The 12,535-nt window shown below is 35.1% G+C and overlaps 1 protein-coding gene across 1 annotated transcript in view; it reads left to right on the top strand.

The window, feature by feature from the left end:
• Positions 1–11,887, top strand: part of MEI4 (meiotic double-stranded break formation protein 4) — a gene marked incomplete at its 5' end in the record, with an annotated part of 65,541 nt that extends 53,654 nt beyond the window's left edge. The window contains one exon of the mRNA XM_026089848.1: positions 11,636–11,887. Coding sequence (XP_025945633.1) covers positions 11,636–11,887 — 252 coding nt within the window. The remainder of the gene's footprint in view (positions 1–11,635) is intronic.
• Between the last annotated feature and the right edge of the window lie 648 nt (positions 11,888–12,535).

Raw genomic sequence — 12,535 nt, 5'->3', positions numbered from 1 at the left:
GGGAAATATATAGGTAAGATGATTTCCTGCTTGTTGGGAAATTGCTATGTCACTTGGGGGCAAGGGGTGGCGGTGGTTTGGAATGGTGCTTGAGGCATATTTTATTCTGAAAAGAGATTAGAGCTATCAAGAAAGCCATCTTCATGGGAAGGTAAAGCAACATAGAGATCGCTAATGTCCCAAGACAGACCTTGTACTGTTCTGAACACTAGACTGAGATCTCACTGAGAAACAGTAGGTGGGAAAAGTCTAGTTAACCCTTTAGGATTAAGGAATTCAAAGTGTTTCAATTCTTATCAGCCAGGGGATTAAGGACTGAAATGAGCATTAAATGAACCATAGTTCCACATGATGATTATCTCATCTCTTCCATCTCCAGTAAAGAATCTAAAATACACATTACTAAGAAAGAGAGATGGACCTGTGACAAAATCAAATGACAAATTTTTAAGCATTTGCAAACTGGAAAGATTAAAAACTTTCCTAAAGCAATGGCTGTGTGCCAATAGAATGTAGGAGAACCTGAATTAGCTTTAAATAAGTTAAGTCCCGTAGCAGAAATAGTCACAGCATGAGTTTCTTATTGACTGATTTGCTGTCAGCAGGGAAAGTGGAATGGATGTATTGTATGGCTACCTTAAAACCATTAAAATGTAGTAGCAGTAGAGTTGCTTGTTTGTTTGTTCGCAGTCTGCAAATTGCTGTATTGTTCTGGAAGTTTTCCCCCTGCTATAGCATACGTATTCTCTGTAATAATGCTGATACCAGTAGAACTAACCCCCCGCCCCAAAAAATCACTCAGATTCAGGATAGTGACTTTCTTCTAATGAAATAAGTTGGAGCATTAAAAAAGAGGATTTTTTTATCCTGTGGCTGATGTTGCTCACTCTATAGTAGATGTTATGATTACTATTCCATGTAGGTTATACCTTCTAAAGATTAGGAATTTACTAGGTGTCAATTGCAGTATAACAAAGATGATCTGTACACCTGAATTTTGATAGTTTTTTTTTCCTGATGTTAATGATTTCCTGTCATATTTCTGTTAATGTGTTTCCTGCTGTCATCTGAAATCATTTTGAAGACGTAGGTGCCCTGTGTCTTTAATATGAATTGTTAATATGATCTTTTAATATTTTGTATTATTTGCAGTGGTTTTAATCCTGCTTAATAAATCAAGCAATTATGTTAAATTGCATTAAATGTACAGCATTATATCTGTTTAACTAGTGAAATACAATATCTAAGAAAAGAGGAATGCCATTGTGTTACTAAAGGACTTAAAGAAGCATTGCTACAGTCTTGTATGTGTTACCTACTGATAATTATTAAATGGAATTAGTTGATTGCAAATAGCTGTGTGTGTAAAATGAAGTAGCAGGTATTTCAACATTATCATATCTGGTCCATGGTTAGAAAGATGCAAAGATGTTTTTTAATTAAAGTGGTCCTGAACAAAAAATAAAACATCTGTCTCAAACTGAAGCTCAGCTATCATTCTGGAAGGTTAGTCATCCTCTGAAATGTTGGAGTTTTTCTAATTTTTCAAGACAAATTCATCATAATGACAGGTGCTGTACCTAACACTACATTCTGATTGTACAGTAAACCTGACATTAACATTCCTTTTAGTTGATTTAATAAGTGACTAGTACTGTGGTACCTGCAGAAAGAACAGAATCATTTTTGAGAGTCTCTTCTGAGTATTGGTTGCCTTAATTCTTCTAGTATTATGCTAATTTTTATTTTACACAAAAGGTCATGTGCTGTCTTAATGGCAGTGAGGATTAGGGACTATTTTTCTGTAACCTTCTTGAAACTGTCTTAAGTTCTGAAATTATTTAGGTTAATTCTAATTGCATTTTTAAACTCTGCTTTTCACAAAAGCAGCATGTACTTTTTAAAGTTCTTAAAAATTACTAATTATTCTGCTATTGCAGTTCCTTCTGTAGTTATGAAGTGAATGTAAGGAGCTTTATGTCTTTTTCTTCAATCTGCAGATTTGATTATTTTCCACGTTTTGATTTTTTTATCCCCTACCGCCACCCCAAGACAGTGTTCTAGTGGGAAGATCAAATTTAAAAAAAAGTGTGTTTTGTTCAGATTCAGGATTCAGAGATGTTAAAGAGCAAAAGAGTTTGTGGTGATCATTGAAATGTAACCTACTGTGTGTTTCAGATTAGTACGGTTCAGCTCTTAGCCCAGAGATGTGATCATGCCTATGGAACACTTTTTCTGGCCTGCTGATTTTTTCAGAGACAGGAGGGAGAAGATGGAGAAGAGCTGAAAAGATAGAAATTGGGGTCCAGCAGAGAAAGGCATGGCGGGGCAGGTTCTGACTGCTAAGGAGGATCATGAGGAGAGGTTTTCTGATATAGTTCACCTAATACTATGGCTGGTTCAGGGCCATTAGAGGACATCATTAGCTTAGCTGAAACGTGGATTTGAACTCATTTTCTGCAAAATTTAGTTCCACCAACTATAAGTACATTCCTGACTTCCATTTGTGTCACAGAATGACACACTTTTATTACTGAAATTGTTTATATTATTCTTTGGTTGATTGATACCATGAAACTTCTTTTATGCAGCTATCATACAGTGTTCACAGGAATGACAATCCATTTCTGGAAACTTCAGTTTAATAATTTTCATCAGGGTCCCATAAACACCTACAGATACATTTAGGTTAGCATTCTTTAGTAGCTCCACCAGGCATGTCAGTCTTCTGCCTAAAACACTATCTTTTAGGTTTCTCAATGCAGATACTATTTCACTGGGCTTTGTTCAGTCTTTTCTGAGTTTGAACATACTTTTTCTGACTCGGCAATTGTTTCTAATGATTTCTGTAACTGGTGCTTCCATTTCAAAATCATATTTATATGCTTTAAGCTTCTCTGATACCTGCAATTTGGATGCAGTAGTCCTCTTTTTGGGAAACTGAATGAAGTACAGTATTCTTCTGGTCTTTTTTGACTTTATTGTTCTTAGGACTCTGGTTTACCCCAGCTATTTGATAGAATTGGCCACGCTTTTTCTAAGGTACTCAGCTCTTAAGTACCCAACTCAACAATAGTATATTATCCTTCAAATGGATTCCCTAACACCTGTCAAGGACGGATGGGTCTGTAGTTCTCCATTACTTGTCAGTTCTAGTTAATGTTATTGAGCTGCAGATTCTCACTGAGGACACTCCCTACAAAAATGGTGCCAAAGATGGAAAACTCACATATTACTCCTGCTGTAGGTAAGTCTGTCTAACATTTCTTTAACTTTCTTCTAGGTCGTTTCAAATCCTGCCATTCCCAGATACATCATTCTCAGTGGCATCCTGCTAGCACAAGGAATGAGTCATGCTGTAAATGACAGTGTGGTTGCTGAAAATGATGCATCCAAATTTTGACTTGACTTTGCACTCTTTGGAATCATTTCCTTTAGTTAAGGCTAGTTGTGCTATTGCCAACTGACACACCTAAATTTTTCAGAATAAACCAGTTTGCACATTTGGCCATGTGCAAACTGACTTGCATAGCAGAGAACTTTCCCCAAACTAGGCTGAATGGGAGTCTAACTATTCTGAATTTAGTTATAGAAAGCTCTTGGGCTTGGCATGGCATGACCTAATGTGTTTCATTGGTAATAATAATGTTCAATTTTTTCTACACAATCCTGTCTGGATAATTTTTACATTTTTTTCTAGGTCAAAAATTGAAAGAAAAACTATTTGGCTTCTGACAATCAATTTGTAGTTTAATCCCTTTCAAATTTGTAATTTTTTTTCAGATTCTGTCAGTTTGCTGCAATTTTCATGCAAAATTGGAGAAAACTGTTGGTTTCAAAAGGCTATTTCCAAATGTAGCCATTTTTAGAGGTACCCTTGCATGCCGAATATTAGAGAGCTAGTCTTTTAGTTGTGTATTATTACTTTCCAGCACTAGTGCTGCAGTGACACACACAAGTTCTAAACTGCTGTGCTCTAAAAAACTGTCTTTTTACCCTACTGTATTTATATAATGTTTAATAATAATAATAATAAGGCAAACACCTCCTCATCCCTGAGTAATTTCATTAAATGATTTTTGTAGTTTTCTTTCTCCTTTTTTCCCTTTTAGCATCTTTGGATGGGACTGTCTGGTCCACTGTGTTTTTGTTTTGATGATAATTATGCTTAAATAGTCCATTTGGGTTGGAAGGACCCATATTGTGATAGATACTTTCACAAACTCTATTTCATATTCCTTTCTGGAAAAAAAAAGTATTTCATGCTTCAGCTTGTGAAGGATTGCACTGATTTTTTCCTAGAATATATTACAGAAATAACATATATGACAGTTCAGGTTTATGCCTTGCAGATTGGAGGGAAATTGGTTTATAAATTCTTATTACCCCAAGAACAAGGTTCATACATTCTTTGTTGTTGTTGTTGTTGTTGTTGTTGTTGTTCTCTCTAAATAAGATTTCTTCATGGCTCATATTTTAGCTTTCTTTAACAGAATAATGGGGATTAGAATTTGTATTTTAAGGCTATGTCTTGGTTATGTTGCTTACAAGGCAACTGCAGTTATGATTCCTGTTCTGAAATGGATGCCTGAGTGCTTTACTGCTAGTATATTTAATTTCTTACAATATGTAATGGAAATCATATTACTGGATAAGAATAATATTGCTTAAGGAGGCATGGGAATTTCTTGCAATTCAATATATCATATTAGTTACTAGTAACAGATGACCTTGCTAAATGATACGTGGAAGAGACACAATACATAGATGTCTCTGGGATAAGCATCTTTCCCTTGGGTGATAGAATGTAAAGTGCTTGCTCCCGTTGCTATCAAAAATTTTTTCTAGGGTATGCCAAATTACAGTTTCTGGACAGACATCATTTTTGGAGGAGTCTTACTGTTGTTTCTGAAACCTCTCTAGAGTGAGGCTGGCTGGGACTTGTAAAATGTTGACAACGTATTGCTTAAAATTGTAATCATAGCACACACTGTAGCTACAGATGCGTTTATTCTGAGAGTTTAGCTGACATTTCCCCCCTCTGGAATTTAACTTTTTCAAATGTTAATAATTCCTTGACCCTTTCTGCAGACAAGTTTTATCTTGATCTGTAAGTAAAACTGTTGAACCTTTTGGAGTTGAGGAGAAAACAATAGAATGAATAAAGATGACAAAACTGGACTTTCAGATCCCATTGAATCAAAGATCAAAATGCTCTGAAAGTGGATTTTATATATGTAAAAATGTAAATAAGGAATTGTAGGTGGTGTAAATTTTGTTTTAAGTACTGAAAGAGGATGTACATCAGTTTGAACTTTCATGGCAGGTGAATATTCTTGTGGTTAATGAAGATTATGATTACTGGGAAGGATGTTAGGGAAATATAAATTTAAAAAGAACAATACAAAAAGACATTAGAGAGAAATGCTAATTAGCAAAAGACTGAATCCTGAGGCACGGCAATTTGTAAGATAGTTACCTTTTAACTGAAGACAATGGTGTTAAAGTCAGAACAAAAAGATTTCCAGTAAAGTCTTTTATGCATGCCTGCCTTAAATATTTTAGAGATGTTTATCAGCATGTTTTCTAAACTTTAAACAGCAATTAGAGATAACCTCTTTTCTTCTAGTGTGTGCTTTCTGATAGATTGTTGGTTTTGTAAATTTTAATCACCCAAATAGTGGTTATTTACATGCTTGTGGAACATCCAGTTAAAAGACTTTCCACGTCACTTTGATGTAAAATGCCAATTATCCAAACATATGTGCAGCACTCTGAAAAATATATTTGTCTTGTCTTTATAACGTGAACACAGCAATGAATAGACTGAATAGGGATTTCTCAAAGGAAAAACAAAGTGTCAAGATCAGAATTCCCTGTGAGAATTAATCTTCTTTGTTCATAAAATTGAGAGAGAGAATATATCACCACCCAAGGAAACAGTTTAGTCATTCTTGAAACACATTTCCATTAACCTCCGACTTGGGTTGGATAAGTAGTGTAAAAAATAGACTGTACACATGGTGATGTATGAGAAGAAAAGAATATTTTCAGTGAATTTATTCCTTGAAAACTTAAGTTTGTCAGCATTACCTTAAAAGCATACATAATTTACCAAATGCTGAGTGGTAGAGTTCCAACCCGTCATTTCTTTCTCATTTTTCATTGTGGTGATTTAGAAACTTTTTTCCTAAAAATATGATGCTGTAAAATACCTTTTCATTTAGTGACTTGTTTTTATAATGGTATAGTTGTTAGGACAGTTCTATTGTTAAATTACTGAAAACTGAGTTTCAGAAGAACTCCCATATGTAGGGAAAGTGACTACAGAAATTGTTTTTCATTTCTGTGAACACTGATGGCTGCATTAGGTTGTCAGTGCCTCGTTATTTCAATCCCAGATACACATTCCTCTTGGTTTAGGCAAGCCCTTTTAGTTGCAGAAAATCAAGACAGCAAATTACAGAACACATTGAAATGCAGTGAGTGAGTAATGAAACATAATATACCTACAGCAGTGGAGAATGTTTTAAAGTAACGTACTTTGATTCTGATAGTAATTTCTTAGAATAGAAAATGCTAAATATTGAAGTGAAGATATCACCAGAAGTGGAATACCCACTTTGATTAACTATTAACTCCCATTTAAATCATAGCTTTATGAGAATACTCTCATTCTTTATGGGACAGAAATGTGTCTAAAATCATTATGTTAAAATAGATTGAGAAATTAGTAACTGTTAGGAAGTGATCGTTAGGTGCCAGTGGTGGTACCAGCATGCTGGGTCTGTCTGTGCAGTTGCTCTCCTGTGGCCAGGAAAAGCACCCCTCCTCCTCTGACCGCTCTGTCCTGCTGACCTCCTGTGGAAGTGTGTTGGATTGGTGTGGTATTGGTTTATTGTCCTGATCTAGGCTGCAGTGATCAAGTGTGGGGCAGTCCAGCAGGTACCTCCAAACAGCACTGATGATGTGGTTCTGCTATTAGTCTTCCTTTTCGCACCCCTTGTACTCTTTTTTTCTATCTCCATCTCCTCCCATGTAAACAGCCTGACCCTAATTACTTTTTCCCCATTGCTCCCAGTTTTCTACACTGTACCCAGAGCTGTTTCTGACAACGTTATCTAGAGCTCACCCTTATATATTGTGTTATTTTGTATTGTATTATATTATGTGTTTACTTAGGTTCTGCTGTTGGCCTTGCAAGATTGTACTCCCCAAAAAGTTTGCAATACTCCTCTTCAGCTATCTGTGAAGTTTGGCTGTTTCTTACATAGCTTCTCTTTAACCAACTGTAAAATCCAGCCRTCTCTCCTGTTGCTGTCTGTAACTTTTGTGAGCTTCTTACACTGTTACCTATCACGTCCAGCAGTTTCTCATGTTGTGTTCAGTTTGCTTCTGGGCAGGGCAGGGCCCAGTCAGCTGCCTAGTCATTTGCCTGCAGCGCTACCAGTAACAGCTTCAACGTGTTGGCACAGAATAAAATCCTCTGCAAGGCCCTTTTTCTGTCATTCTTAAAGTAGTAGTTTCAACTGCTGAATTCCTGAATGTAAAAATCTCCTTAACCAGGGAGAAGACAGTGCTGTCTCTAGCTTCTGCATCCAGTCCTCCCCTCCATGGGAGCATTAACAGCCACATTGGCACGAAGTGAACTTTATTTAGGGATTGATCCAGCTGAAAGCTAACCTGACTTAAAATAAATGTTAAGTTTCAACCAGACCTTCTATTTTCCCAGATTCAGTATGCAACCCCATGAACAAGCTCTGGCACAAAGTAGGGAATGGGAGTAGGTGGCCAGCAATATAGTGGGAAGGTGGAACTTTCTGTTTCAGAGCCTGGCTGGATCCCTAAAAAATCAAATTGCTCCTAGAACAGTGGCATAGATTGTTTTTACTAATAGTCTGAGTTTTCCTAGAAATAGGTGTAACAGAAGAGCATGACTTAGCACATTTGAAATTATTCATTTTAATAAGTAATTCCCTAGAAAAATCAATTTGAGTACAACAATATTAAATAGATTATAGTAAGGAGGGAGAAATGCTTGTGATCAGAAAGGAGATAGTAACTACTGATAAAAGTAAAGAATGAGGAAAGTGTTAAACAAATATAATAGACAAATTTTTAGAGTAGCAAAAGTAGGTGTCTAAAACTTGTAACATTTAAAGGCATTGGGCACTTAACTCCTTTCCAGCCTAAGCAGATAGAATGTATCACTAGAAATGTGTGTTTTGACCAGTAAATGGCTTAAGAATTGTAGAGAATTTCTTTAAAGCTAGTATTTATTCTCCTGTTTTTGTTTTATACTGCTGTTATTGAGTGCATTTGAATAAATTATATAAATTGGTATGAACCAGCAAGCCATGAAAACAAAAATATTATGTGTGTAAAACTTGTACAATTGTTTAGGATTTTTTGTGTCTCTGGTTGAATAACCTAACCTTCAGAAATTACATCTACCATTCTGTGAAGGTTACTTGAATTATTTCTGTGCTTCCACTTTCTTATTTTTTTGCCCAAAATTTTGCTGAAAACCTAAACTCCAAGTCTGTCCAATAAAACAAGAGTGACTTGGAAACTTGCACAGGGGGCATCTGATAAGAGTTTGGTTGTTACTTTGCAAACAGAGGAAGCTTAATAAAGGCCCAAGGGTCTAGAATGCAGATTGCCTTTAAGCATCCTGACTGTCAGTGCTGCTTGAATTTTTAAACAGTGTCCTTTAACATGCTAGGACTGTTTCTTAAGATAGTATTGTAGAGAAGACAGATCAGAGAATTTTTTCCTTGCTATCAGATGTAGTAAACGTGTGCTGTTCTAGGTGGTCACCCTGTAATATGGGGAAGACAGAAGAATTCATTGCAGCCAAAAGTTTTGACATTCCCTACATTCTGAACTTGGTGATGTAAATACGTGAATTATGATCAGCAGATCATCAAAGCTACCCAGGAGATCCCCTACACCTTTTTAAGTCATGTTTCCATCTTAACTGTAGCTCAGTCCTGTACAGTTAATCATTTTTAAATATGAGATTTAACTTTGAAAAACTTAATCAGATTGAGAAATCAGAACAAGTAAAAGAAAATAATTTTAAAATTTAAATTCAAAACTGAAGCTATTACAAAATGCATCTTACTGTTAAGAAATGCATTTTCAAATGTCCAGTGAGGTACAATCAGCATGGACTGATCTCATAAAAATGGTGCTAAAGGATAAAAGATGATGCAAGACAGTATCTAGCCTACCCATGAGGCAGAAGCCAAAGGCCAGATACAAGTTTTCCTGAAGAAGAATCTATGAAGGTCCAGCTACTCAAAAGCCAGAGGCTAAATAAACATTGCCCAAAGCAGTGTCAAAGGCTACTCAGCAAATGCTTTGTAAGTTTGCCAAAAGCAAAATAAAACTCAGCGTATGTGAACAGCATATCCCAAACCCACCAAAAATCAATAAAAATGGTGGTATTTCTGTGTGTTCAATTAGTTAAGCCCCAGTTCATTTCATATGCCCATTTTTAATTATAGTCAGTAGCTATCATTCAGTGTTCAGTGTTTTTTTGCTAAATAATTGAGTTCAACTTTGGCTCTTTTTGGCCTTGGAAAACTCACTGAGATACAGTCAGCTGACTTGTTTTTATTTAAAACTTAATTCTTAAATTTATTTAAAACTTAATTTTTAAAGAAACCTGAAATGTTTTATAAGCACTAAAGGTTTGTGAGACATCTCTGATCAATTTTAGTTGGGCAAATGGAGGAATAAGTATCAAACTGGAAGGGATCAAGCATGTTTTAGAGAAAGTTCTGAAGAAGATCTGATAATTACTATTCTGGACTTACTGGAAAAAAGATCAATATTTTTTGATCAGCAAATCAAAGGTTAGTATCCAGAGTCCATATTGGGCACCCATCTTATCTGTGAAGATGATCAGCTTAAATTTTTTTCTGAAAAATAGTTTTACATTAGCTCTTTGCTTCATATTTATGCTATATTTAAAGTTAATATATTTTGGCATGATAGCCTAGAGTTTAAGAAAAGGTTTGCTTTACAATTGTACCTTCTGAATTTTCTGGATGGACCAGCTGTATGTGCATGTACATATTTATGTGCAGCTACTCACTTATACACATTGGTGAGCAACATGAATAGGCTTGTTATAACTTTATATGCAACATTAGATAACAGTTCAGGCATTTCTCTACTAATTCTATGGCATAAATTTATGGTGGTAGTTATTGCATCAATTAGTGCTACAAAAAACCTCTAACAAAAGACACGGAGACACATTTTGTTCAGATTAATAAATAGGTCGGAAAGGTTAATGAACCTTGAGGCATAAAATGTTCTAGGCTGATTTTTACTGGTATTATAAAACAGTATTTCAAAGTGCATTTTTCCCCTGAAAAGAATTGTCTCAGAAAATGCTTCCTCCTTGCCATCAGACTTACCCTTTCTATTCAAAGTCACTTCTGTACAGCGAAAATAATTTTTCTTTGGTGTGGTAGAATTTGCAGAGGAAACAGGATTAGTTAGCTGGTGGTTCCTATTATCCATAATCAATTCAATAGTTTATTAATTTGCCATCAGTTGCAGTTTTCAAGACACGCTGAAAGTAACAGTTGCTTAACTGCTTGGAAAAGCCTGAGGTTACAGGGATAAGTGAAGTGATATAATTTGCCTTTCTAAAACATTTTCTGTTGATTACTCATGTGAAAGGAAGATCTGAGCAAATTTGCAGGGCCAACCCTTAAAGCCAACACAGGTTTTTTCTTGTAAAGTTATACTTCTAATATTCAAATTACAGGAACTCAAAGCATAGAACTTCAGTTTTGTTTCTATGTGGTAATTTTTCTGGGCAGGGTCATAGTTTATCATTGTTGGTTCTATGTTTCTTTTTTCACTATTTTTAAGAAGGTACTAATATGAATGAATAGGCCATTAATCTACTGTTAGTGAAAAAAAGAAAATGCATTTTTGTATGATAGCCATGCAATGATGACATGATAGTGTCTTCTAACAAATGACAGAAGCAAAGAATCCTTACATCATGCAAGTTATGGTGTAAAGTTAAGAACTGTCAAAAAGACTTGTCTGAAAGAGCCAGAGAAACAAAACTGAATTTTGTTTTCTTGGTGTAGTTTTAGCAGTAAGCTAAAGAAGCAAGGCTTTTAGAAGACACTCATGGAAAAGAATAAGTTTTGGTGTGACTGAAATCCAGGGAGACTGTTTTTTATTAGCTATTTCTGTCCTTTCAGAGGTTTCCTTTTCTAGCCACAAAATCTCAGAAAATGAAAATCCACCAATTTCAATTATACACTTAAAACAAACAAAACTTTTTTTGTTGATCATAGATAATTATTGTATGCCACAGCCTGTGGATGATTAAGTAGGCAAAACCTTAGTTGACTCTGGAACAGGAGGTTATGTTGACTCTTCATTTGATACTAATAATGATGGAGAGTTAGCAGTTTGGCTTTTGTCACAAGGAGGGAAAGTCTTTTAGCAGAAACTGTATCTGAGTATATAGTCATTCTGATTATATAAATATTACTATGAATTTTAACAYTGTTCCCTAAACTGTCATCTGAGATGGTGGACTACAGAAGCACTTTCACATTATGCTTATGCATTGCTTTTTCTTTATTCCCAGATCCAGGCCATGTATGACATTACCCAGTATGAGAATATATTTTCTCTGTTCATGATTCTGGAAAAACTTCTTCAAAATGAGACAGAAGAAAGTAACATTTCAAGCTCAGAGTATGATGGGGAAGAAAAAAACAAATTTCTGAAGAACCTTGATCAAATTATTCTTCACCTTTCAGATGAATTCCCTTTGTTTTCTTTATATTTATGGAGAGTGAGTGTTCTTTTGAACTCAGCTCAAATACAAATTGATTAAAAAAAAGTCTACTTTTTAACAGTGCATTTGTTATGGGAACGTATTGGAAAATGTTTAAACCAGACAGGAAAATTGTCATTATTGTAAAACATTTACTTTAAACTACTATGCCATAGAGCAGTTCCTGAGATAATGCAGTTTATTTCTGATTTTAAATATAGAAAAAAAATGTAATAGTTCAGGTGTCATTTTGAATAAATGCTCTTTCCTCATAATGAAAAACAATATAGTGGTGTTTGCCTACACAGGCAAAAAGGGCAGCAAGGAAAACTATTTCAGGTGATGTTTAAAATAAGCGCTATCAACTTCTAAGTCTAGACATAATGAGGCTTCCAACCTAGGCAGCTAAATAAATGCACGTCTTTTTTAAGAGTTGTGTAGCATCTCTGTGCTTTAGAGACACTGGATGGTTGGTGGTATTGATAATATCAAATAGCCTTAACACTTGGAAAAAATGGGGTCATACATTAAAAGTGATGTAGCAAAGATTGCTCTCTGATAATGGAATCAGAAATAAAATAAATATATTTTTAAACTTGGTAACTTATTGCTACCAATTCTTTTAGAACAGTCTTAGTTTCTGGTTTAATAGTTATCTGAGCTAAATAAAGTCTGATACTTAATTTTACAACTTTATTACTTTCATTG

The sequence above is a fragment of the Apteryx rowi genome, unplaced genomic scaffold, assembly GCF_003343035.1.
Source record: "Apteryx rowi isolate R43461 unplaced genomic scaffold, aptRow1 scaffold_831, whole genome shotgun sequence".
Taxonomy (NCBI): Eukaryota; Metazoa; Chordata; class Aves; order Apterygiformes; family Apterygidae; genus Apteryx; species Apteryx rowi.
Note: the sequence above shows the minus strand (reverse complement) of the source record. Positions and strands in the feature narration are given on the sequence as shown.